This window comes from Sorghum bicolor, chromosome 6, assembly GCF_000003195.3.
Source record: "Sorghum bicolor cultivar BTx623 chromosome 6, Sorghum_bicolor_NCBIv3, whole genome shotgun sequence".
Classification (NCBI taxonomy): Eukaryota; Viridiplantae; Streptophyta; class Magnoliopsida; order Poales; family Poaceae; genus Sorghum; species Sorghum bicolor.
The window spans coordinates 50,560,626-50,586,915 of NC_012875.2; the positions used below are offsets into that span (position 1 = coordinate 50,560,626).

The 26,290-nt window shown below is 44.6% G+C and overlaps 5 protein-coding genes, 1 non-coding gene and 1 pseudogene across 7 annotated transcripts; 2 read left to right on the forward strand and 5 right to left on the reverse strand.

The window, feature by feature from the left end:
• Window positions 129-6,362, reverse strand: LOC8075922 (DEAD-box ATP-dependent RNA helicase 13). The gene is made up of 15 exons (XM_021463868.1): window positions 6,041-6,362; window positions 5,593-5,943; window positions 5,238-5,428; window positions 4,799-4,990; window positions 4,103-4,279; window positions 3,304-3,692; window positions 2,994-3,174; window positions 2,590-2,712; window positions 2,393-2,509; window positions 1,896-2,000; window positions 1,640-1,780; window positions 1,455-1,520; window positions 1,204-1,350; window positions 913-994; window positions 129-587 (listed from the first exon to the last, which is right to left on the reverse strand). The coding sequence occupies exons 1-15, from the start codon at window positions 6,252-6,254 to the stop codon at window positions 535-537; spliced, it is 2,529 nt and encodes an 842-aa protein (XP_021319543.1). The 5' UTR covers window positions 6,255-6,362; the 3' UTR covers window positions 129-534.
• On the forward strand, window positions 6,718-12,267 carry LOC8064463 (putative G3BP-like protein). 2 transcript variants are annotated; one of them, XM_021463871.1, is made up of 9 exons: window positions 6,718-7,035; window positions 7,145-7,285; window positions 8,038-8,344; window positions 8,758-9,047; window positions 9,121-9,262; window positions 10,593-10,711; window positions 10,788-10,853; window positions 11,380-11,455; window positions 11,779-12,267. In XM_021463871.1, exons 1-9 carry the CDS (start codon window positions 6,979-6,981, stop codon window positions 11,907-11,909), a joined length of 1,329 nt encoding a protein of 442 aa, XP_021319546.1. In that variant the 5' UTR covers window positions 6,718-6,978; the 3' UTR covers window positions 11,910-12,267. The 2 variants fall into 2 exon arrangements, with proteins under 2 accessions (XP_021319546.1, XP_002446778.1); XM_002446733.2 differs by having other exon boundaries at window positions 6,727-7,035; window positions 10,590-10,711.
• Window positions 12,697-14,506, reverse strand: LOC8075923. The gene is made up of 3 exons (XM_002448109.2): window positions 13,726-14,506; window positions 13,224-13,396; window positions 12,697-13,116 (listed from the first exon to the last, which is right to left on the reverse strand). The coding sequence occupies exons 1-3, from the start codon at window positions 14,392-14,394 to the stop codon at window positions 12,966-12,968; spliced, it is 993 nt and encodes a 330-aa protein (XP_002448154.1). The 5' UTR covers window positions 14,395-14,506; the 3' UTR covers window positions 12,697-12,965.
• Window positions 15,828-19,664, reverse strand: LOC8064464. Its single transcript, XM_002448110.2, has 4 exons — window positions 19,361-19,664; window positions 18,118-18,346; window positions 17,071-17,223; window positions 15,828-16,660 (listed from the first exon to the last, which is right to left on the reverse strand). The coding sequence occupies exons 1-4, from the start codon at window positions 19,613-19,615 to the stop codon at window positions 15,987-15,989; spliced, it is 1,311 nt and encodes a 436-aa protein (XP_002448155.1). The 5' UTR covers window positions 19,616-19,664; the 3' UTR covers window positions 15,828-15,986.
• Window positions 20,994-22,044, forward strand: LOC8064465 (annotated as a pseudogene).
• TRNAI-AAU lies at window positions 22,582-22,655 on the reverse strand. Its single transcript has one exon. It is a non-coding gene; the product is annotated as a tRNA-Ile (tRNA).
• LOC8075924 (peroxygenase) lies at window positions 22,742-24,689 on the reverse strand. Its single transcript, XM_002448111.2, has 6 exons — window positions 24,232-24,689; window positions 23,982-24,137; window positions 23,765-23,850; window positions 23,531-23,625; window positions 23,314-23,439; window positions 22,742-23,210 (listed from the first exon to the last, which is right to left on the reverse strand). Exons 1-6 carry the CDS (start codon window positions 24,539-24,541, stop codon window positions 23,060-23,062), a joined length of 924 nt encoding a protein of 307 aa, XP_002448156.1. The 5' UTR covers window positions 24,542-24,689; the 3' UTR covers window positions 22,742-23,059.

Genomic DNA, 26,290 nt, shown 5'->3' on the forward strand with positions numbered 1-26,290 from the left:
GAAAAGCACAAGGTTCACGGTCACAGCCCACTGGACAGTGGGCAGAACCAGAAGCCCAGAGACCAGAACGCACGCACACATATGCACCAACTGGGCCTTTACAAACGGCGAAGGAGAGGGAGCAATTGATGATGGTATTCATCACTCCTAAAATTGACCTCAAGGCCATGGGCCAGGTCCAAAACTAGGGCCAGGTCAGCCCATTTCCATCCCTAATAAATTTGGATTTGAACCTGAAATATGATAGGCGTACACATTACAGAGCCAAAGAGGTTACATGTGAGCAATCTGCTTAATTGTTTTCTCATTCAGAGCCAATTCTCGTGCATTCTAACTTGATTTTCTTCAGCCGCAAAACAAACATCAATCTACCACTTCCAATTTGTGAAAGGCTAGCGCTAATTTAGCACATGCATTGTATTTGTATCATGGCAAAAACAGAATGCGTTCTTTTCCTTCCTGAAACTCTGAAAGGATTGACGCGACCTTAAAGGGCTTCCATAATCTCTTGGAGGCCCATATCTCTACGTGCCATCAAGCCATCTCTTTAGCTTTTCTCTTATCCTTTCGCTTCTGCTCTCGTGTACCTGCAAAAACACAACAACAAATTAGGAAACTGAGAGATGCTGTTTATACAGCCTTTTGCCATTTTCTCGTTATAGCTGCACAGGCATTTCTGCACAAAGCAAGGTGACATCTATTGCTTCCAAAACTAGCATGAGATGCATCCTTACAGGTAAAAGAAACAAAAAAGTTTGACATCAATATAAATATGGCAACAGGTTAACTCTATTCAGATGTGACCATTTCTTTCTTTCTTTCTTTTTGGAAATCAGCAACTCGACAGCCTCGATCAAAGGTGAGACCACACTGCAAGTGAAGCAAAAGAAAGAGAAGGAAAAAGAATCCTACGTTTCTTTTCTTCATATTTTTTCCGCCTCCAGTTCTCAGCGACTCTTCGCTTTTCTCTTTGTTTGTCGATGTTGACACAGACCTGAAAAGTGCAAAAAAATATCTTGCACATAAGAACAGGACACTAAAAGATATGAAAAGAGCAACTCATCAAAGAAACATACACACAAATATTCAGATGATTATGCAGGAAGATTAATGCATCTATGCTTTCTGTTTCTGATAAATATGAAGACTCGATCACCACAAACAGAATTTACATATCCCTGGAGAAATCTCATTTGAACATACCTCTTGCCCAGAATTTTGAAGTGCTTGCAAGGGATCAACACGATCCTGACCAATAACAACAAACCCAGATCCTTTGCAGCTATTGTTGCTTGCTTTTCTCTTGGCCAACTCTTCTAGTTGCTTCTGAAGTAAGGGTGAGACACCAGCCTGATCAAGTGAAGGAGAAAAAAGATTATAATGATTATAGTGCCAGTTTTTTTTAATGTCAATAATGTTTACATAAATTTGTACTCTTATATCAGGGAACTAACCCCAGCCAAATAGCGGCGAGAGAAAGTCTTAGGCTGCAATGGACGTTGCAAGAGATCACTCAATTCCTAAAATTCAAAGGAAAATGAGATCAAACAAGGGCCAAAAAGATGGAGGAATGTTTAAAAAACTATGAACACTTTCCTAAAATTTATAACCCTACTAATTTCTTTTGAAGTACTCAAACCTGTTGAAGCTTTTGGAGATGTGCAGAAGTTCCCTTTCGTTTCTTCTGTCCCTGCACACGTTCTTCTTCACTGTCACTAGCGTCCAAAATCAATCCCATCGATTCAGCATTTCTTTGAAGCCAGGATTTGTTAGCATTTTCCTAAAAAGCACATAAGAAGGTTAGAAGATAAACAAGTATAGTTTGAATTAATCCGGCATCAGCAATATGAATGATTTAAGAAAATGCATGAAAGCTTGCAAACAGGAGAGCTTGCCTGTGAAGTTTTACGTGCAATCTTGTCAATCTGCCGAGCAAGTGAGAGCCTATTCATTACTCCAGACATGTAAGTATGATCTATAGGAAACTGCTGGAGATTCTCCTGTGATATTCAATCAACGGCTATGAGCTCCCCGAGTTATAAACAAAAACAAACAAAAAAAAATCACTGACATATCTAAAGGATGGACGAAGCTAGAAAAAAGTTAAGTGCATTGGTACTTCGTTATGTTACTAGGAGGAAAATAGACACGTAGCTGTTATGAAACTAGAAAAATGAATACAGTATACAAACATCTTATGCCAAGTCATGATAATCTTTGAATACCATGTACTATACAAATAGTTGAACACAAAGTAGATTGACTTCAGGCCAAGCAGCAGTTCATTGCAGCTTGATGATGACAACACAACCAAAAAGCAAAAAAACATGACAACTGAGGAGGAAAAGGAAGCTATCAAGATATAAATCAGCAGCATGAAAGAAACCTTTACCTTTGACAAAGACTTGCAAAGAGAATAAAACTTGGACTTGTCAGTAGGAGAGATTAATGCAATGCTGCAGCCAGCCAATGACTTACGTGCTGTCCTGCCACTTCTGTGGATATAAACCTTAGAGGAAGAAAAAAATTAATTAAAAAACTCATATATCCCAGAGAAGTGTAGACTCAAGAAATAAACAAATCACCTACATCAGTTGAGTGTGGCAACTGATAATGGATAACTGTTCGGACATCATCAAAATCCATACCCCTTGCAAAACCATCAGTCGCGACCAAAATGGAATTTTCACTTCCACGGAAGCGATCCACAGCCTAATTGACCACAAAAGAAACCAATCAATGAAATGACATTGACAAAACCATGAGATACAAAAACAATACAATGTCTCCCCGATAATAAAAGAAGGCACAATTTACATTGAAGTAAAGGACACTTTCATGAAATGCACTCCAATAACTTTTAAATTAGGATATATAGTGTAAATATGCAATAGGACTAATCGAAACATTCAGATTCTGTAGAAACTAGACAATTTCACTGTTTAGCAAATATCAGATATCAAAAGAATAGACACTTGTACGGAAAAAATCACCTTCATGCGAGCTCTTTGTTGCATTTGAGCATGGTTTGTCAATACATTAATTCCAAGAATGCGCAATATAGAAGAAATGTGACGTAATGCGGCGATTGATGTACAAAATATTATTGTGCGACCTTGCCCATGAACACTCAATATATAATACAGATATGCATCCTTATCCTCTTCACTGCACCTGTAAAATACAAACAAAAATAATATGTAAGTGTGTAAAAGCTGTCAAGTATAGTTTCTGCATCGAAAGTATAAACAAACTAGAGCCAAGTGTATAGTCAAGATGGAATTTGTAAGGCAGAAATCATACTCAATAAAAGATTCTTCAAGCTTCTCAGGCAAGATTGAAGCCTTTGTCAAATCAACTATTTCAGCATTAGGTTTCATTCCAGCTTGTTTCGACAATGCTTCAATAGAGCTTACATCATCAGGCGTCGATGCCTTTGAGGTAGATAGGCCGCGCTTCAACTTCTTCCGAAAATTAGATGAAAGTGCAAGTGTGGCTGAGAACACAAATGTTTGCCTCTTCTTTATTTGCAAATTTGGTACAGTCTCACAGTTTGGCATGGTTTTTGCAGATTGCTCATCAGAACCATTGGTCAGTGGAAGCATCTCAATGATAGATTGCAATTCACGGAAATGGCCTCGTTCAATCATTCTATCAGCCTCATCCAAGACGAAGAATGACAATGAATGCAGCTGAGTCAAGAAAAGCAATGTGACACGTCAACACAGATAACCAGAACATGGCAATCACAAAGTGCAAGGTTAAATTAAATTTATTAGAAAACTGCGCTCTACTTTATTCTCTGTCAAAATATGAGACATTGCTTAGAGCTCAAATTCTCAATATAAGAAGCAAAGAAATGTACTAAAACGAACTTGTAATGGATATGCTTTATGTTCAATCAGAGACCAGAAGACTACATAAGGCTTAGTTGATTCGAAACTGAAAACGACATGTGGCTTTAAGTTAGTTATTTGTGAAAAACGAAAACAAAAAATCTGTGTGGAAAATGCATATAAAAAACAGATATCAAAATTTCAATAAATAAATACAGGGCAGACAAGAAAGGAGTGAGAAGTTTACTTATAAATCATGTACTGACCTCAACTAGGTGTTGATTGTTCATCGACATGTGCTCCCACAATCTTCCAGGAGTTCCAACAACAATTTCAGGCTTCTTTTTCAAAAGCCGCTCTTGCTTTTCCATGGATAGACCACCAACAATTGGAACAACATGGATTCCTAAGAACTTGGCCGCATCTTTTAGATGATCGCATACCTGTATATATACAAAGTTGTATGACATCGAGGATATATGCTAACGGGTAATTCGATAGGAAGTTAGGTAACAGCTTTACTGAACGTAACACTTCGTCAACAACTCAGATCCACACTACATGTTGAGTGGGCCACACACTCCCACTAACCTACTTACGCTTTTGTCCTCACTTCACGTAAAAGGATTAACCCGGGGTTGGTGATATGGACACTAGAAGCTTTATATGTTAATTTAACCCACCAACTGACCTAAAACAACCAAGGTTGGACCAAACTGCTCCATAATATCAAGTCAACACACACATGGGTCTAATACAAAATAGGCAAAGATATCATAAAAAGGATCATCCAGGAACCAATAATAAACAAGATGACCTACTGAAAAGCAGAATTTAATAAACTCACGACACTAAGGGCATCAGGAGAGGGGTTACAGTCAAGTCCCTAGCCAGGAAGCACTTTTGCCTACCAAATTGAAAGGTCCAGTTGATGCATACATTGGACTAGGTCATTCCATTACCTGTTTGGCAAGCTCCCTGGTGGGTGTCAGAATAAGAGCACGAAGAGGGCTTCCACCAGAACGTTCATCCATTTTATCGCCTTCCTGGTGCAATCTTGCGGCCTTTTCTCGCTCTTCAAGGAGACGTTGCAAAATTGGGAGGCCAAAAGCAAGTGTCTTTCCAGAACCTGTCTCTGCTGCACCGATAACATCCTGTTGCAAAGTAAATGTCAGTTTAGAGCTTAGGATTATTAAACTCAACAAGGGACCAAATTAGCAAAGTAAGTTAAAAGAATACAAACTTTTAGATGACATACTTTGAAATAATAGTGTATCAAAGTTTATATAAAGTAGGGTATCAAGTTAAACAGTTGTAATAAATCCATAAGCGGGTGTATCATTATATTCATTCATTCTCAATACGTTGGCCAATCTTCGGCCAATGGACAATTTGACATACCTTGCCTTGATGAGCTGCTGCAGGAAAGCAAGACTTTTGTATAGGTGTTGGCTCTTTGAATCCAAGTCTGCGCATCGCCTTGAGAAGCAGAGGGTGCAGCCTAAGCTCACGCCATTCAGAAACATCATCCTCACCCAAAATCAGCTCATCATCCTTATCTTGTTCCAATTTCTCAGTGTCATCTTGCATGTCTGCAGGGGTGAAATATGACATCAGTGTGAAGTAAACTCCTGTGCTGACCAGATCAATTTTGCAACGCTAGTCGCTAGGTACTAAATATCAAAACTGAATAAATACCACAGTGACGCTTTACAAGTGCAATGCCTCGAAACAACAATCTAGTGTGTATAATCACCTTCTGCATTGTCGCTAGCGACATCCTCATCACTCTCCCTGCTTGTCTCATTATCCTTCACCTTCCTCTTCTTCCTGTTCCTCTTTCTCTTTCCCTTCTTCTCCCCTTTCTCTCCATCCTCGACCTTTTTCTCCGCTTTCTCGCCATCCACCTGCTCATTCTCAACTACCAAAGCACTGTCGGCATTGAAGCCCTCGTCATCACCCCCACGCTTCCGCTTCTTCGTTTTCTTCTTCTTATTCTTCTTCCCATGATCCTTCCCTGCTTCCTTGACGCCCTCTCCTACGTCATCCAAGACGTTTCCGAAGATGCCGAAGTCTGCCTCATCGATCTCCTCCAAATCCAGAAACCCTGAACCAAAGCCCCAACTCGCCGCATCAGTGACCACACACAGAAATCCAGCGAAGGAGATACAATTCAAAGAACGCGCAATCCTGGCATTAATTACCTCCTTCCTTTCCGCCGGCAAGGACGAGGAAGGGGTCCTCAACCATGGTGCTGGCGCCTGAGGAAAACCCGTCGGTGTCGGCGGCGGCGGCGGCTCGCTTTGGTTGCTTCTTGGAACGATTCTTCTTGTTCTTTTTCTTAGCCCTTCCGCTACCTTCCTGCGGCGGAGTGGTAGGTTCCGATGACACCTGCGGCGGATGCTCGCTCTCGGCCATCGGCGGCGGAGCGGGCGGAGGCGGCCGCAGTTGGGGAAGAGAAGAAAGATGCGAGGGTTTTAGTTTTCGTTGGGCCCTTGCAAATCGAAGGCCTGTTTGGTTCCAGCCGCCACTCGGGCCGGCCTGCATCGACCAAGACGATCCATGAATGATCCAACGGCCTTTGCTCAAAAAAAAAAAAAGAATGATCCGACGGCCACGGAACGCCACACTTGGCGGCCCCGCGCTCCCCGTGAATAGACCAAAAAGTGCCCCCGCCCCGCCCGCCCGCGCGGAGCGCCGCGAGGCGGATCCGCCGTCACACAACGACAGCCACCACATAGTCTACTCACTCCCACCGACGTGTGGGCCCCTACTTAGATGGACCCCACTCGTCATCAGCCTTTCCACGACATCGTGCCCGGGCTTCGAATCCCACAAGCGAAACGCGAGTGATGAAAAGCAGAAACAGAATGCAGTGAAAAGGGGGCTGCCATTTTAAAACCTTGCTCTCCTTCTCCACTCGATCCCCAACCCACCCGCACGGCGCAGCACCACCAATCCGTCCATCCTTCCGCATTCGCCACCCTCCCCGTCGTCGAGCCCCCGCGAACCCTAGACCGCCGCTCTCGCACCTCCGCTCCTCCGTCGCCGCGGGGGACTCCCTCGACTCCGCCCGGTGGGGAGTCGCGGCGGCACGTTCCCGGTCCGAGCTCTCTCCGCCTTAGGGTTTTTGGGGCCGGCCATGGACCCCATGGAGCAGCCGGAGCCCGAAATCGCGGGCCACTACTACGCCCTTCAGGTGAGCGCGCGCGGCTGGATCTCGATGGGTGGGGGAATGGTGGGGTTTGTGGTTTTTGGCGGGGTTTTTGACGCCTCACGCGTGCTTGTGGTTTTTGTTTGCGGGGCAGGTGGGCTCCTACTTCCTGACGGGCTACTACAACGTCCTGACGAACCAGCCGCACCTGACGAGCGAGTTCTACACGGACAACAGCAGCGTTGTCAGGCTGGACTGCGAGACGGGCCGGTGGTCATTTGGAGAGACGGTGGAGGTACAACCGTATAATCCCGATCTCTTTTTGATTTTCTGCTTTTTTTTTCCTCCCTGGCGCTGGTGGATTATTCTCGTTTTGTGATTTTGTGAAATATACCTAGTACAGGTATTCAAGTGCTTGTGTTAGTTCCGTATATTTGAATTTTAGACGCGATCATGTGTTAGAAGGTTTTGTTTTATGGACTGGCTTGATGGTAATTTGTGGCTGCTTTGCTCTATGTTGAGATCGTTGCATCTTTCATGCTATTGGGGAATTGAAGCCATCTGTGAAACCCTGGGAACAATGCTGCTGCTCTGCTTTTTTTTATAAGAATTAGTACTGGTAAAGTTAGGAAATCCAGTTATTTTTTGAAGGTCTCTGATTCCAGGTTCAATTTTTCTTAGAGCATATATTTCTCTATTCATAGGGATCTTCTATAATGTTGTTGGATTGCATATGTTACCTGGTCGTTCATCAGTTCTGTTTGATGCAAAAAGAATAGTGTTAAAGGGCAAATAAAGTGAACAAATTGGTTGCTATTTGTTCTCTTGATGAAAACATTTTAGAGTTTTTTGTCAGTTATATCTTGGTAAGAGATGCTATGTCTATCTTTTAACTTGAAGGTACCAGGACATGAAACCTGATCTAGCCACCATAATTTTCTGTTCTTCCACTCGGGCACGATGTTGTTTCGTCATCCAAACTCTGATGAGCCATATTTTCATATTGGGTTGAGCCATTTTACTTATAATTGCTATTTACTTTTGCAGGTTATCAATGATATGATGATGTCCATGAATGTAAGCAAGGTTGAGGTTAAAACAGCGAATTTCTTAGAGTCATGGGGTGGGGCGATTACGCTGTTGGTTACTGGCCTAGTGCAATTGAAGGGCTACCCTGTTCGCAAGCGATTTACTCAGAATATTGTTCTTGCTCCAAAGAAAGATGGATATTTTATATTCAGCGACATCTTTAAGCTCATCTGTGATGAGTATGATGATCAGTACCCTGTTGCTGATTACAATTGTGCTGACAACATGCCCCAAGTGGATGCGTCTTACACAATGGCTGAAACAGGTATCTCTTTCAATGGTATTGAAGTTATTATATACATCTGAACAACTAGTTGTTTCATGAACTTTCCTATGGCTTGGTAACATCATGTGTGTACATTGGAACTTTATCTCTTTTGCAAAAAAGGTTTTGTTGTACTGCTTCTTGTCTGATCTGTTGACAATAGAATTCACATGACGACTGACAAGGTCACCAGATAATTTTCATGTCTTATGCCACATATTTCTGGTATTTGCTGATCCCTTTCTCATCCCTATTTAAGTTTGATGAATTAAGTTTCTGGACAATTAACATTGCCATTTAAATTCCTAGATATTCAATGCATGCCTTCATATTGAGATTCAGTGAAAATCTGTATAAAAAACACAGGTATGCCTATCATTGCACTGAGATTCTTTTGTTGCATAATTCACCAGGGTCTGATTATTTGGATGGAGAACCTGAGGCGCGGGAGACTGTTGCTCCTGTTGAAAATCATGTGCAGCACACTGTTGCTCCTGTTGAAAATCATGTGCAGCACCAAGATCCTTTGGAATATAAGGCTGGCAATGTCATTTATGATGAAACTTATCCAGAAGAGCATATTCCCTCATTCCCCAGTTCAACAGACGTCAAAAGGGATTCACCTCTTGCTCCTCCCCACCCTCCTTTGTCGCCTACCCTTCAAGAACCTGTGGAAGAAGCACCCAAGACATATGCTTCAGTGGTAAGCAAATACAGGTTATAGTTAAGCTTAACTCCTAGTTTCTACTTTTCTTGATTGCTTGCATTGGTATCAGTTGCGAAGAAATGTGAAGGCAACGATGGCAACTGCAGAGACACAGCAGACTCAACAGTTGGCCCCACAGGCACAGTCTGCCCCAGTGCAGGAAAAGTCTAACTTGGACAACCACCGGGCTGTTAGCACCCCTGAGGATGAAGGTTTTCTTCTTTTCTTTTGTGCACTGTTTCGCTCATGCTTCTGATGAATTTTATTTGACCTGTGATTAAACCGTCTTGTCGCTAAAACAATTTAAATCAACATTGCTAAAAATTCATTCAATCCTTGTGTGCCTGAACTGGTCTTGTTAACTGTTTATTTGGTTTTTATTCAAATCTTCCAGTTTTAGATTTGAGCTTGAATTACCTTTTCAAGGCCTTCTTGGATGGTCAAAATTTGGGCCCAAATCTTTGAATAAGTAAAAGAACTCCAAATCGACCCCCTTATATTAGTTCCTCTTAGGATAATTTAAATTGAAATCCATGATCTTGACTGAACCCCTCTTAAATTGTCATTGTTTCAGTTTTGTAAATAATGATTCTTAAGTGGGGGCTCTTGTTAGGATACCCAAACTCCTGTTTGCTTCTTTTTCACTGTTATTTTCTTCTCAATATGTGTAACTATGTAAGAGCTTAGCTTTATATTGTTGCTTATTTGAACAGTTATTTGGTAGCTATAATCCTGTGTGTGTGTGTGCATGTATCCAGGTTTGCATGTGTCCAGGTTCATTTTATTTAGGTGCAGTCTTTAATACTAGTAGACTTTTAGCTAGTAGTTAAGGAGAATAATAGGCAATCATAGTAGCTATTACTGCATCAAATAGGAGGATTTCATAGGCAGGTTTATAGCCCTATGTCAGCTATATAATGGTTGTTGCTTGTGTGGCTGCATCAACCAAATACTTGTGCTGTCTATACTTGTGTGTGTCCACCAGAGAAACAAAGAGCCAGTGAGTGTTTCATTTGTGATAAACACTCAAGAGAGGGAGTGATTTCCAACATTATTGACTAGCATCTCATCTTTACTAAAGCATGCTGCTAGTGTATAGGAGGTACTTGAATCAGAATTGGTTGTTTATTAACCACTCTTTTTGCGAATTATCCTTCTTGAAGCATTATGGTAGTATTGTTGCATGCCTCTTACGGACTTTCATGCCACCGCTCTAAATTGCTAGTGTATCTGTCCAAGGACCTGCCTTCATGCAACAGAATTTCTGTCTTGGTCAAAGGTCCTTTATGTTTGTAACTTTGTATGTACACCATACATGACTGAATTGTATTCGTAATTTGAGGCAGTGCATGTTAAAATATCTAGTGTCTAGTCCACAATTATTTGTACCTTTTTTGCTATGTTGTGTCCATTTATTTTTTTTATTTATATAATATATATTTACAATTATGCCCACAAAATGTTTTTGGACATCGATAGATCCATTCTCTTCTGTTGTACATTTTTATGTAGCTTTAACTGTTGGGTTTTATTTTTCAGAAGAGTTTCTTTCGGTTTATGTTGGGAATCTTTCGCCATCTACTTCGGTCTTTGATCTTGAGAAAGTGTTCCAGGCTTTTGGAAGAATTAAACCCGATGGAGTTGCTATCCGAAGCCGCAAGGTTTTGCCTTTTATTAAATGCTTTGATGTTTACTTTTCTTCATTATTGCCTTCCTAATTCATCTACTGATATGCAGGAGGCTGGAGTCTTCTTTGGCTTTGTTGAGTTCGAAGACATGTCTGGTATTCAGAATGCTTTAAGTGTAAGTTTCCCTTAGCATGTAGGCTTCTGTAATCTGCAATGTATCATAATCAATACATCTAGGTCACAGTCAGAAAACCTACTAAAAAGAAATTAAATGAAGGTGGAATCACTTAGTAATGAAGTATTTGGCATTTGGCATGGTAGTTTTTGCCTACTCCTCTAAGCATGATGGATGGCACACCAACCATGTTCTGCCAAAGTAGAAACATACCCACTGCAGGTCTTTAGTAATTTTAAAATGTAAAAGGAGATATAGATTGATATTTCAATGAATTTTCTACTGCTATAGTGAGTCCCATGTGTTGACAAAATCTACTGGGTGACATTTTTTGATTGACCACTGCATTGCATGTTTTTTATGTACAAATGTAATTCATGCATGTCCATTTGCTTAATAATCTAAGTCTACACCCATAAGCCACAGTTAGATATTCACTGGAGAAAGGAAAAAAATATAATACCATGTACATCATGCCACAGTTTACCATCATGCTGTCTTATCTGGTCAATTTTTTGTACATCAGGCATCTCCAATAGAGTTAAATGGCCGTTTGGTACATGTTGAAGAGAGGAGGCCTAACTGCGGATTCCCTCGTGGAAGTAAGTATCCACTCATGACCATGTCCATATGATTATGCAGACTTTCTTCAACCATCCTTGTCCCAGTAGTTCGCATAGAATGTTCTGTATTGATAGTTTAAGACAAGCATGAAAAATCATGATTACTTTAACTGAATTTGGGCTTGCTATTAGACTGGTTATCAACTAGAGGAGGTATGCTTGACTTATATCCAATGTGATAATCATTTCGCTACATTAGCTGCAACCAAAAGGAAAAAAAAAGTTCACCAATTGTATCTGGTTCCTGTGTATATTCTCTTTTATTAGGGTTGGTAATAATAATTGTAATCCTTACACTGCAGGAAGAGGCCGTGGAAGAGCTGATTTCTCAAGGGACCAAGCTGGTGGGAGATACGACGGGGAGTATGCTACTCGATTGAAGGGAACTGGGCACCAGAAAAAATCTGGACGCCAGTATGACAGTTACTACTAGTTTCGTACCTGCTCTGCTGGTAAATGGCCGTGTACCATTGGCGTTCACCACCTGGTGCTGTTCTGGCCATAGTTTTGCTGAAAGTCACAGTGATGTCGAGACTAGTATTTCTGCTTCGGTGACATTGGGCGGTGTCTTTTTTGGGGATGGGCTTCTGTTACCATTTTGTTGCGTCACAGTAGTTTTTGGTCCTCGGCTACCGTGACCTGTTAAAAATGGATCATGCTACCATCGGAGTGAAGTTTTGGAACGTCAAACTTTTTAAGTAATTCCTAGGTTGTACCCATGTTAATAGTTGGTTATATTGGCATAGTTTGCATATTAAGTAATATATTCCCATTGGTGGCGTATTCATACCGATGATGACTAACCAGATTTTCCCATAATGGGGCCTTGTTTTACAACATGAATAGATTGGTATTGTAGCGCATGAATAGTACAACATGAGCAGTAAATTAGATTGGTTAGCTAGGATTAGTTAGGACAGAGATAATTGCTTTGTTTGTTTGGTTGATAAGTCATGATATGTTGGCTGATTTGTTGTGAGAGAAAAGCACTGCTAAATAGTTAGCAGATATGGCTGATAAGCTCAAGCAAACAAGGAAAATAAATTAGGAAAATGAGATAAATTGATTTGGTTAGGATATTACTTAGGGATCAAGTATGTTGTCTTTATAAAAAGGGACCATCACTAAGAAATTCTAAGATAGTCCCTGAGAAAGAACGGCTAACTGAGGTCTCCCTACTGGTCCATCTATTTGTAGCCTCTTCATAACACAAGGGAAGATAAAAAGAAAAAGGAAACAGGATAAATTTTATAGTTGTTTCATCCAAATACCTTTTTCATGGCATAATAGCTTCGCCTTTACAAAAGGTTTTCTACATCTCATCGCTTACAGCTAAACAGAGCTTGTATACAATTTTACATGGCTGGCTAGTCGGTCGCCTTCTAAAGCTCCGAATGCTGCCTTTATTCATTTTGCCGATCGTTCAGACGTTATGCATGTGACGCTACATCGCTAGCATGCCTTCACTTTGCGATTGCGAGTAGGAGGATCAGACCGCCGCAGACGCCAGCTCCATCGCTTGCCCTGTTCCCGCGGCGCGCTCCGGTGCCGCCGCTCCACCCGTGCCTTGGTCTCCGCAGTCGTCGTCGTCGTCGTCGTCCTGCTCCCACAAGAAGCTCGCGTACGCAGCCAGGACATGGCTGCAAGGATGCCAACCAACGTTATTAGGAGGTACCCCTCGAGTTCAGGAATTGTTCATGTATGGTGTTGTATATACTGGAGTAAGAGTCCAGACTGGAAGGCTTACCTGTCCTGTGGTGCAGCCTGCACCGACTTTTCGAAGTAGCCGATGCATCTCTCCGGGTCGTGGTGCACCTCCCAGACCAGCTTGGCGTACTGCGACATGATCTCGCCGTCGCTGGGATCCGCCAGCATGGCGCGCGAGTAGTACTCCTCGGCCCTTCTGGTGTCGCCCTTCACCTGCAGGCAGCAGCAGCAAAAGCGTTGGTTCAATCAAGGGCTTGTTTAGTTCACTCCAAAAACCAAAAACTTTTCAAGATTCCCGTCACATCGAATCTTGCGGCACATGTATGGAGCACTAAATGTAGACAAAAATAAAAACTAATTGCACAGTTTATCTGTAAATCGCGAGATGAATCTTTTAAGCCTAGTTACTCTATGATTAAACAATATTTGTCAAATAAAAACGAAAGTTAAAGTTTTCAGAACTAAACAAGGCTCAAGTTAAACGTCACTACAGACTACAGACACACATGACCATCTTTTTCTTGGCAAGCGAATGAACATACCTCGTGGAGGAACTGCGCGTAGTTGCGCAGGAACAGCGCGTTGCCGGGCTGCTCGTCGACCATCGTCTTGTACTGCGCGTCCAGCGCGGCCACCACCTCGTCCTGCTCCTCCACGCGCTCCATGTTGGCTCCGCCGCCGGCGGTCTTGTCGGCGCCGCCGGCGGTGAAGAAGCCGGAGGCGATGCGGTCGATCCCGAGGCCCCTCGCCAGGAACAGCGGCACCTCCGGGTGATCCGGCTGCACCACGGTCGTCGGCGGCTGCTGACCCCCTTCCTCCTCCAGCTCCTGCTGAGCCACCTGTCCCTGGGAGGACGACGACGACGCCAGCGGTGCGGCTATGGCTTGGTCCTTGCCGAAGGTGTTGTAGATGGAGAAAGAGAGCTCCGTGTGCAGGCCGCCGCCGGCGTCGTTTGGGGTGGAGGACGGGTGGAGGGATGGGAGGTGGCCGTCGGAGAAGGCACGCCGGAGGTGCAGGGAGGAGCGGGAGCGGGACGACGGGGAAGAGGAGAGGAAGGGGTGGTGCAGGAATGGCGTGGACGAGCTCCTCAGCAACATCCTCCGATCGAGAGCCGTCTCGGCTTCTCTGCTCTCACATGAGAGAGAAAGGGGAAAAGGCGGAGAGGCTTCTTCCTCGTGATCTGACCTCTCGTGTCTCAATTTATATATCATCGTGACATGGAACCAGCCGGCCACTTGGCTGTATATGGATCCATCGGTCGGCACTCCGCAGGCTATTGGTTCTTTTTTTTTTCTTTTTTTTTTGAGATTAGGCTATTCGTTCTTTGACGAGCTAGTTAACGCGTTCTCGAGTCGAGTGGGTGCATGTGACTCGTTGTCGATCTTGTAAGGAAAAAAAAAGAAGGAACTCGAGATCGACGACCCTGCTGGATGTAGAAAAAGGCCCCACGACGATAAGGATAAAGAGAACCTATTCGAACGCAACACGCGTGTGATTCATGCAACGTAATGTAACGTACCATAGCCGCGGCTTAGGAGTGGTGGACTAGCTAGCTTGACCTCGCTTTAGGTCTTGTTTAGTTCCAAAATTTTTTGAGAAATGACCACGGTAGCACTTTCGTTTGTATGTGACAAATATTGTTCAATTACAGACTAACTAGACTTAAAAGATTTCTCTCATAAATTACAAATAAACTGTGTAATTAGTTTTTATTTATATTTATATTTAATGTTTTATATATGTGTTCTAAAATTCGATGTGACAGAGAATCTTGAAAAATTTTGGGTTTTTTTTGAAGGAACTAAACAAGGCCTTAGTATTCAGCTAGAGGCCTCTGCCATTTGTCAACCACATTTTGGCCTGTAACCTACTCCGCGGTCTTTATCGGCAACCGCGAGCACCTCGTGGGCAACCATGCTAGCTCTAGATGCACGTCGGCGTCCGGTTTTAATGTACCTCACGTGCGCGCCGCTGACCCTGCTGCGGCGGCCACGTACGACTTCTGGCCGGCGAGCCAAAGATTAAAATGAAACTGCCATATATGCCGTGTGGCACCAAGTTCTCTAGCTAATAACCTCTCATACGGTTGCCGGAAAAATCACGTTATCACAGAGTTGGAGTCTTTTGTGAACCGCCTTTTGCCTACCGTCGCCGGGCCGACGACCTTCAAGACTCGGGACCGGGACCGGCGGCAGCAACGAGCCATGCGGGCCTGCAGCATGTTTCGGGCCATTTCCTTTGTGCAGCTAGCTCTTGTAAAGGGTCGTTGGGGACTTGGGAGTCCTCCCTCCGACGCCTTGAGTCGTACGACCACGACGCAGCTCCAGAAGCAGACTCAGAACACGCCATGGCGCAACTGCGCAAGCAACGGTCCACTCTTGCGAATTCGTCCTTCCAATGCCGATCCATTTTTAATGTACTGAACGCGGTGGCAAAACTACTGGGTAGGAGTATAACTGAATCACCACGCGTCACACAGATACATCCAGCCATATATCTTCACGAGAGGGGGAAATGAAACGACAGAGAGCAAGCCTAATCTGTGACCCACAACTTGGGCACCCTGTGCGGCTGTGCCCCAGCAGGCCAGCACCGGCCTTTGGTGCCTGCTGACTACTGCACCGGAACCACTGCGCGCACTTAGTGAGATTGTTCACTTGAGAGTAATCATTCAGCTCACAACAAATCAGTGAACAGTATTTTAGCCATGGTTTATCAGCCAAACGAAAAGACATTTTAGAGGAGAAACAGATCAAAAAACTTATCATTCAGATAATAAAATTCCACAGAAAACGCATGCATATCAGTGAACCAGCGTGAAACCGTTCTTGATGTACGGCAGACATGGGAACGGCAGGTCTAGCGCACGCTCCACTGTGTCGGATTTCGACAGGAGCTTGCCAAGGACGAAATCCCTGTGGCTCAGCCCCAGGCGTGCGCCGCTCGCTATCCCCTTGTCGCGGCAGGCGACGAGAGTGATGTTGCAGAGCCACGGGACGGCGGCTGTGAAGGCCAGCCCGAAGTGCTGCTTGTAGGCCTGGCAGACCTGGGAGACGTGCCTGCCCATGGGAAGTATGCTCTGGAAACGGGCGTTGCCTTCTGCCTCTGAGTCTGGCAACTCTGAATCGGAGTGCAAGTTCACGACCACGGTGCCATGGACGGGGTGCACTTTCTTCTCCAGGTTCTTCATGAATGCGCCGTCGACGTCCCAGAGCTTGCGAGGAAATACGTCGTCTCCGTCGTAGGCATCGATGAAGACAATGTCATATTCGTTGCTGTCGTTGGCAATGAAATCCTCGGCGTCAGCTATGTGCAGGAAAATGCGGTTATGTATACCTCCCCACAGTAGATCATCAGCGTCAGCAGGTAGCATGGACCCAGGCGATAAGCCTTTAACAGATGACATGGGGAAACCCATGGATTCAATTGAAGCTGAAACAACCACTGGATCAATTTCCACAATGTGGATGGTAGCACCTGAAAGAGCGAAAATTGTGAATCAGGCATTATACTGAAGCGGAGGCCTAAAATATCTACAGCACAACCCATCATACGTTAGAACAAAAGTAATCCTAAGTGATTTGACTTCAAGGTGTCTGACAGGGGATGCACTTTTTTCAGTCAATCATCTATTCAAGTGTAATTTAATAGTAATTCTGAAGTTCAACGGAACAGGTGTCAAAATACGAGTCAACCAACCAAGACAGGAAAAAAATCACTTCATCATGATGCGCAGGAAAGGAAGCACCAAGATATTGCAGTAAAACCCTAATGCTGGAAAGATTTCACTTTTCTACAGTATGCAGTAAACAAAGAATCAGCAAGTGGGAAGTTGCACTGCAAGTGCATCGATACTAAGAATAGCTGAAGTTTGTGCTAGTGTTTACCTCTGAACTTGCTAGCCAAAAACAATGGTAAGGTGCCGCCACCATGTCCGATGCACAGAATTTTCATAGTGTTCTGTCCAGTTGCTGCCTGTGGTAGATCATACGAAGAACAAGGAAGTGCTATCAATCCTGCTGATACCATACTCTTGACATCTGAAAATATCAACTTTCAGAAGTGTTTGATGGTGTTGAGGTAAAAGCTAAAGCGCAAACATAAACACCAATTGAATTGCATTTGCATCTGATAACTCGGTGCATGCAAACTTACCAATAAAACATATGCAAGTATTATAATATTTAACAGTAGCAATTAAGAAATAATCAGGGAAACCATGCATGTTAATAGTATATTTTGACTGTATGACTCGTATGTAAATGGTTATGCTTGTGTTATGTGTAAGAATGGCTCTTTCAAAATTGTAGATTAGCAGACATAAAAGAACAGGGGCTCTTGTGTTCTTACCCCTGTTTTGAAGTCCAATAGTGATTTTGCACTCATTTATTTAACTTTGTGATTTTTCTCTTGCATTTTCAAAGTGAAGGCAGAGTTTACCCTTTTGTGTAAAGAGAAGTTAGCGGTGTGTGTTTAGCTAAAAAAGGACTAGTTTGCCCATTCGGATCAGACCCTAGTTTTATTTTACCCTCTATTTTGACATTATATATTTGTGCATCATTCTGAAAGAATTTTTACAAAAGAAATTGCAAATATTTCAAATCTGAGCAAAGTTTAACAAGTTGCACGTGCTTAATCAACCATCGGCGGAACCAGGATGGTTAGGGGTAGAATCGTGTTTGAATATTTTGTTCTTTTTCTTTAATTCATTGGTTCGGCCTTCGGCTAACAGAGTCTACAACATGGGCAAATGGTGGCTTCGGATTCAAAAAGATGATAGTAAAATCACAAAGTTAGGAAAATGAGGATAAGATCAAAATTGGCCTTTAAAGGGGGCAAGAACACCAATCTCCCTAAATGAATAGATCAAGTTAACTGAACAAAATGAACATGCCATCATTATAATGAATGCAATTTAGTACAAGTGAACTCACAAGGAACAGCTAAAACATGTGGTTGCTGCATCAAGAACAATGATCTCTGACCCGAAGTCCTATAACATGTCATCACTTTTGCAGTGCTTTGCCGTGTATGGTCATTAAAACGCATCACTCGCCACTGGTAGCCTAGTACCTTAAACTGGTCAGAACTGGCTGATTCTGGGTATAGTCTTGCATTTCTTTCTTGAAGCCATCTCTCCGTGGCTGGCCAATGCTCACTAGCCTGACACCGGATAACAAGTTGTGTTTCAATGAGTCAAGACACTAAATTGACTAAAGAAAGTGAAACTAAAAAATGGTATTAAAAAGTGCAACACCCATGGTATGTTGCACATGAAAGCCCTAGAAAATTAGGCAATTGCATTTTTTCAACAAGCATTGTGCCCAGTAAAAGAGTAGGTGAAAACCACACATCTTTTTTACTGGAACAAGCAATAATCTCAAAAATAGCAAGTCTGCTGAGCGAAGAAATCTAAGTTGCTGGGGTTAATAAGTAGTTAAGTACTCTTCAGTACCCTCTTTCCCCCCAAATTGTAAACCATGTTATTCACTAGCTTTCAGAGCATCAGCACATATATTAAGAAGTGCAGCATAAGTGCTCACACAGAGCCAAGGGAGCCCAAAATTTGTTTTAAAATTTTAATTAGTAGTAATACTAATTAGCGGAATGGGTAGTGGAAATATTCATGTTTAATCAGTAAGCACTTCCTTTACAGTCTTATACTCTTATGAACTCCTAAATCACCTTGCTAAAGGAAGCTTGTCTGTGCAAATAAATTTTCTCAAAAGTCCCCTAAACAACTTATCATTCAGGAGCTGTGTTTAACTGTCTTCCAAAGTTATTCTGGTTGTGGAAAGGGTCCACTTTGTCATTTTTTTGGTAGACCATACTCTTGACATCCGGAGTATGCACTTTTTTTGGTAGACCTTCAAAATCTAACAGTACTAATAATTTGGCCCAAAATCTAGGGTAGGCCTGGGCCTATATGGTTAATATCAACATATCTGCATTTCAAATCGTTAATATCATTTGATTTTGAAGCAATCCACAACCACAATAATGAGTTGTAAGAAAAATTAAAGATCACGATCTAGTTTCGAAGACCATATTTATACTAAAATATACTGTACAGTACAATAATGGATGGAAAGAGCTTGAATTGGCTTTTCGTGCAGGCCCCCTAAATTTTCAGGTAGGGTACTGCTACGCCAAGCAGGTAAAGGAGACAGTAGCTACCGGACGGGAAGCGGGATAGGCGGAGACGGAGACGACGCCGTTGCCGCACTCGGAGTGGCGGCGGAAGACGGTCTGCGCCCCCTCGCCAGGGCCGTCCTCCTCGCCCCACCACTCCCGATGGAACGACCAGTCACCCTCGTCGAGGAGAGGCTTCCGCCGCGACCCCACGGCGACTGGCGAAGCCTCCACCGCCGCAGACGACGACAGCCGCCGGACGGCACCGCGGGCGCACCTCGACGCCGCCGCTCGCAACATTTGCGCGACTGTCCCCCTTGGCCTAAGGTGGCGGCGGTCAACCGGTCACCCACATAAAAGTCCATTTAACCTCACATTTTTTTTTTCGAAATCGACTTTACCTCCCCCGATTAAAAGACTGTTTTTATCTCCTCTAGATTTATTACGTTTACCTCCCTCGATTAAAAACGGTCTTTGATCTTTAATTTTGAAACCGTTCTATCTAATTTGTTCCTATAGAGAAATGCTAACATTCAACCGAGTGTTTGAGAAGAAATCAATACGTGACTTCCAACGGCGAGCGATGGCCGTTCGATTCGTAGTAGGGAGGAAGAAGGAGGACGCTCGATTCGCCAGCGACGGTGCCGACTCCGAAGGTAGGCCTCCGCCTCCTCCACTGTCAGTACTAACTCTTCTCTATCAGATTGCCAGCCCACAGGCACACAAATAAGGCCTTGTTTAGCATGACGACATACTCCTGCTCATCTGCGACGGCATGAACAAACAGCTCAATCCTCTCGGCTAGCGATGGCGTGATCCGCAGAGAATTGACGACTAGAGGTGCTGCCGTACGTGCTCGATTTGCCGGCTGCCAGCACAGGAGGACAATCGCTGGGAATTCTGCTCGCCGCACCATCTCCTTCAACGAGCTAGGAAATGAAACGAACGGCCACCGAATAAAGAGGATCAGAGATATTACTTTGGATTTGGGTGATGGGCGCTGGGCTTGGACGACTAGGCCCAAGAGAAAAATAATTAAAGAAAAAATTGGTTAGATTGGATGCTTCCGTGTAATTTTTAGAAAAAAGGAGTGTCGGAGCAAACTAGGCTTAAAAAATTAATCTCATAAATTTATAGATAAATTGTACAATTAGTTTTTTTCATTTATTTATATTTAATGCTTTATGCATGTGTTGTAAGATTCGTTGTAAAATTTTTGGAACTAAACAAGGCCTAAGGCTTGGTTCAGTTCGCGAATTTTTTGAATTTCGCCACTGTAGCACTTTCGTTTGTTTGTGGCAAATATTGTCCAATCAAAGACTAACAATGGTCAAAAGATTCGTCTCACGATTTACAGGCAAACTATATAATTAGTTTTTGTTTTCGTCTATATTTAATGCTTCATGCATGTGCCGCAAGATTTGATGTGACGGAGAATCTAAAAAATTTTTGGAAACTAAACGAGGCCTAAATAGTTCATATCGTGTACGTACGCATAAGCAGTGCACGGCGCCACGGCCACTGAACCTGCATACGGAGTATATAGTAGCAAGAGCTCAGCAGCTTGCCACAGCCCACAGGCACTGGCACAACAGCTTAACAAGCCGGATAGGGTAGCCCTTTTGCAGACAGCCATCGGCCATCCGCTCACCCCGTCTTTTGCCTGTGCGAGCTAGAAATGGAGAGCGCCGCCAACGCCAAGCCTCACTTCGTGCTCCTCCCATGGACAGGAACCATCAGCCACGTGATCCCCATGGCAGACCTGGGCTGCCTCCTCGCGTCCCACGGAGCCGAGGTCACCATCATCACCACGCCCGTCAACGCAGCCATAGCACAGAGCCGTGTCGACCGCGCCCCGGCGCCACGGTCACCCGGTGCCGCCGCGATCACGGTCACCGCGGCCCCGTTCCCCGGCCGCGGACGCCGGCCTGCCCGAGGGCTGCGAGAGGATGGACCTGCTCCGGTCTCAGGACGAGGTGCCTGTCCGCGGACGCTCTGCACCGAGTACCTGTACAAGCACTGAAGCACAGGCTGCACGAGGCTGTCGCGTCGGCCGACGAGCTGTTCGACGCCCCAGTCCCAGCGCTGCTCGCCTTTCCAGCTCAGGCTGTCGCGTAGGCAGCTCCCGCCGCATTTCATGCTCATGCCGGCCACTAATTCCGTCGGTGGAAAGGCGCTGCAGGGGATCCGGGATTTTGACGTGGCCGCGGACGGCATCGTGGTCTGGTTCGAGTCTCGACCGTCAGTCCATGTCGAGTGACGCAAGGCGATGCATGGCGTGGCTGGGCGCCAAGGAGCCCAAGTCCGTGGTGTACGTGAGCTTCGGCAGCGCATGTGCCGCCCGCTCAGCTCATGCAGCTTGGCATGGCGCTTGTCTCGTGCCCCTCGCCGCCTGTGCTCTGGCTCATCAAGGGCGCCGACTCCCTGCCCGACGACGTCAAGGACTGGCTGCGCGAGAACACCGACGCGGACGGCGTCGCAGGCAGCAGGTGCCTGGTGGTGCGCGGGTGCCGGGTGGGCGCCCCAGGTGGCCATCCTGGCTCATCCAGCTATTGGCGGCTTCAGGACGCACTGCCACTCTCGAGGCCGTTGCAGCTGGTGTGCCCATGGCGACCTGGCCCTTTTCCGCCGAGCAGTTTATCAATGAAACAGAAGGCGAAAGATGCTTTGGAGAAAGGGAGGATCATCCTACCGTAATTTGGAGAATTCGATCCAGTCTTTTTCTTTGAAGGTCAACATATCTCACTGATGGAGTGATGAGTCCCAGCATACGTGTCTGTTTCCTTCGGATATTTATTTATTGTCTATTATTACTTGCGTCGTTTGTTTTTGTCAAATAAAATTATTGTATTCTTAAATCAATCGGTGCTCCTGCAAAACATAACCGTGTGTGTGGTGATTAGGAAAAAAGAAATTTATCGAGCATCTATGGAAAATAGCTATGTATCTTTTTTTTAAGAGCTATAATTTATTGATTAATGTTTTATATGCGTTATTTTACGATGATTATAATAAAATAGTAATTAAATGGAGACAAGTATATTAAGATTTAAAATTGAATAAAAATAGAGAGAAGTGTCTTAAGATAACCTGGAGAGTTTTTTTTTTAAGAAAATCTAAAAACCAAAAAAAAAAGTGGCCATGCAGGAGACAAGTATATTAAGATGAGCTGGAGAGTTAATTAAAAAAGACATGTATCTTAAGATGACTATTTGTTAGAAAATCTTAAAAAATGTTAAGAAATGAAGAGTAATAAAAATAAATTTTGGCCCATGCAGGTCTCGAACCTGCGACCTTCGCGTTATTAGCACGACGCTCTAACCAACTGAGCTAATAGGCCAATTTGAGGTCTTAGAAAGTATTTGATTATTTAATATATAAATCTCCACAGACCCCTGCCATGCCGACACCAGATACACATAGACATTCACCGTTCTCATTCGAACACAATTTGCATCTCGGGAACCGGAAGGTGAACATAAACCGCGCACAAAACAAAGGTTGAAGCGGCAAAGTGCAAAGAGAGCGAGGTCCAGGTCCCGGCGAACTCTGCTTATTGAGTACACGGCTGCTTGTTTTCTGACACGCCCGGCCCTCGATCTCATTATCAACACATATATACATCCAGAGCAGAGACGCCACACATAAAGACCGAGACTTGAGCTATACTAGCTGGACACAGGATCACTTCGCCTTCCATTCCATTCATTCGCGCAGCACCGTACCACCAGCCATCCTCTTCGTCTAGGACATCTTGGCGTGCTGCGCGCGCTGCCTCTCGACGTACTCGAAGAGGCTGCCGTCGTACACGCGCCGCATGGCCTCCCGCGACACGTACCCCTCGTCGTCCCGCGCCAGCACGTACAGGATCGTCCACTCCAGCTTCGCCGCGACCCTGCGACAGAGAGGGGACAGAGGAGCTCGCATAGTAAGCCAGGAGGCAGCCTGACTGGAGGAGGGAGATGGGAGGTTGATTGGGTGGGTCAGTGCTAGCTCACCAGCCGAAGAGATCGAAGGCGTCGCGGAAGCCCTCGGTCATGGACCACAGCTCCCTGTAGGTGAGCCTGTCCGGGGACGTGCGGGCGTACTTGCTGAACATGTTCTCGAAGTTCACCGGCATGAACCTGAACCAGAGGACGAATTGAGCCTGCATTTGGAACTCTAGATTGCGCTAGCTAGGACAGGGAGAGACATCATCGGCAGATCACTCGCTACCTGCCCTCGTCGTCATAGGTCCCAGAGTCACTGCCATGCTTGCTCTTGTGGATGTTGTGGACGTAGATCGGGAACAGAGGGGACGGCAGCCAGCCCTACAACCACAAATACAGTACAGAGACGTTAAAACGTTAACATTTTCTTGTCCCCAACACAGTACATGCATTTTACGGCCCCTGCTAAAACCATCGATAGATTGCCTCAACCAGAGACATGGGTTGGAGCTGTACTCACGGGCAGTGTGGCATAGCTCATGGCCCCGTTCACGACAACAGCGATGAAGAACGACATGATCATGTTGAACCCAAGCGCACGGCATCCTGCATTGTTTGCAGCGTCTCTCGTATCAGTTTTGCAGGAGCCAGCAGTATGTAGCATGCTACTGGAACTAGAGCAGCCGGCCGGAGGAGGAAGATTGATGCGGCGATATGATATAATTTCGCGTGCATACCGGAGTAAGTCTCCCAAGGGTAGATGATGCCGTTGTCGTCGCGGTCGAAGAAGGCGACGTGCTGCTGCAGCACGCTCATGTGGTGGTGCATGTGCTCGTCGTCCGCGGTGCCGTCGGGGTGGTAGATGTCCGGCGCCGCCAGAGCTCGCGCCAGATCTGCTCATCAGCGGACGCGTACATAATTAACGTCAGTGGCAAATCGTGCGTGCGTGCGCGCGCTGATACTACTAGGAAAAGTGCGCGCACTCACATGGCTTGGGGAGGTGCTCCTCGAGGTCGCCGCGGACGGGGCGCATGGCGGTCACCGGCGCCTGCAGTGCGACGATGGTCTGGGAGTCCTTCGCCTCCACGGCCGACATGCCGTGATGATGCATATTGGCCCCGCCAGCCTTGTTGCCGGTGGCGTCGCCCTTCCCTACGTCCACAGCCCTGGCGGCGTCGCTCTTCGCCACGTCGGTGCCGACCTTGGCGCCGGTGGCGGCGTCGCCCTTCCCCTCCGTCGTCTTCGCCGCGCCGCGGTCACCGTTGCGCGCCTGCTTGGCCGTCGTTGCCCCCTGCATCTCTGCTCCGCTACCGCCGCGCAGCCTTCGATCGAGTCTGTTGCCTGGTGGCTAGCCTAACAGGATTGGAGAGATCGAGCTGAGAGAGATCTGTGCAGTTCGTCAAATTGAAGTGAGAAATCAAAGGCTACCTGAGCTAGTTTCTGGTGTGTAGGCCGCTGCGGAGGACGAATATATAAAGCGGCTCGGCGGTCGCGCGGGACGTGGCGCGGCAGCAGACGCGACGTGGTCGCGTGCATGGCGGTCGTCCCTGCTAGGCCGTAACGTGTCGCGGTTCGCAGCAGGGTGTCCACAACTCCTGATGCTTGTGTTTGGTGGGTGCCGTGAGGCACGACGTCGGAGACACTAGTGACACTCGGGAGTACTAGCTAGCCTCCTCATCATCGGGCTGAAGCGGGTGGTTGTCTCTCTCTAGTTAGTACTCCGTCCAATTATAGTTGTTGTTGTAAGATTTAAAATACATCGCTCCGTAACGTTCTAGACCTTGTTTACTTCCACCTCAAAATCCAAAAATCTTTAAGATTCTCTGTTACATCGAAACTTTAGACACATATATAGAGTATTAAATATGGACGAAAATAAAAACTAATTACACAGTTTAGTCAAAATTTACAGAACGAATCTTTTAAGCCTAGTTAGTTAGTTGAACAATAATTACCATAAACAAACGAAAATACTACAGCATTGTAAAATTTTTCCCAGTAAGAATTAAACACGGCCTTAACCTTAGTTGTGAGTCTCAGCTTCTTGTTCATTTTGTTTAAGGAAAAAATGCCGAAGCATGGAATGGAAAGTGGCAAGCCAAAGCGTGTTGGCTGTACTGCTGTAGTAGTTTTTAGGTTTGTTTAGTTCGTGAAAAGTAAATTAAAAGTAAATTTTTAGATGTCACGTCATATACATCAATACATATATAGATTAATTAAAAAATAAATTATATAACTCGCTTAAAAAACTACGAGACAAATTTATTAAGTCTAATTAATACTCAATCCATCCCAAATTATAAGTCGTTTGACTTTTTTAATATCAAGTTTGACCACTGGTCTTATTCAAATTTTTATATAAAATATTACTTTTTTTTGTTGTGTATTGGTTTATTAATAAAAGTTCTTCAAGAATGACTTAAATTTGACTATATTTGCACAAATTTTTTTGAATAAGACGAGTGGTCAAACTTGAGGTAAAAAAAGTCAAACGACTTACAATTTGGTATGGAGGGAGTATGTTATTAGCATATGGTAGTTACTACAATAATTATGACAAATTATGAACTAATTAAGCTTAGAAGATTTATCTCGCGATTTCATAACCAATTTATAGAATTATTTTTTCATCTACATTTAATGCTACATGCATATATCGAAAGATTCGATGAAATAGGTAAAAAAAAATTTAGGTATGAACTAAATAAGGCCTTAATGCAAAAGCGTTTTTGTGTGAATGCTTTCTTTCTTAGTCTGTCAGCATGTCCTCTTAATGCATAAGGTGCTCCCGTATTTTTTACCTCCTGCCTTAGTTCTGGCCTCAAACCTACAGCGATTAATTGATAGGTTTAGAAAGATTGCCAAGGGAGAAGACCAGCCCGACAACGGTAGTGACGGGCGTAGGGCGGCAGCAGTGTCGATGATGAACAAGAACAATTAACTCCATTTGAGAAAGAGACGTTGGATAGTTTTATTGGGACCACAACAGTCTACTCGAGATACCACTCCTCGTTTATTTCGCGAAAAATTTCGGTTTTAACTATAC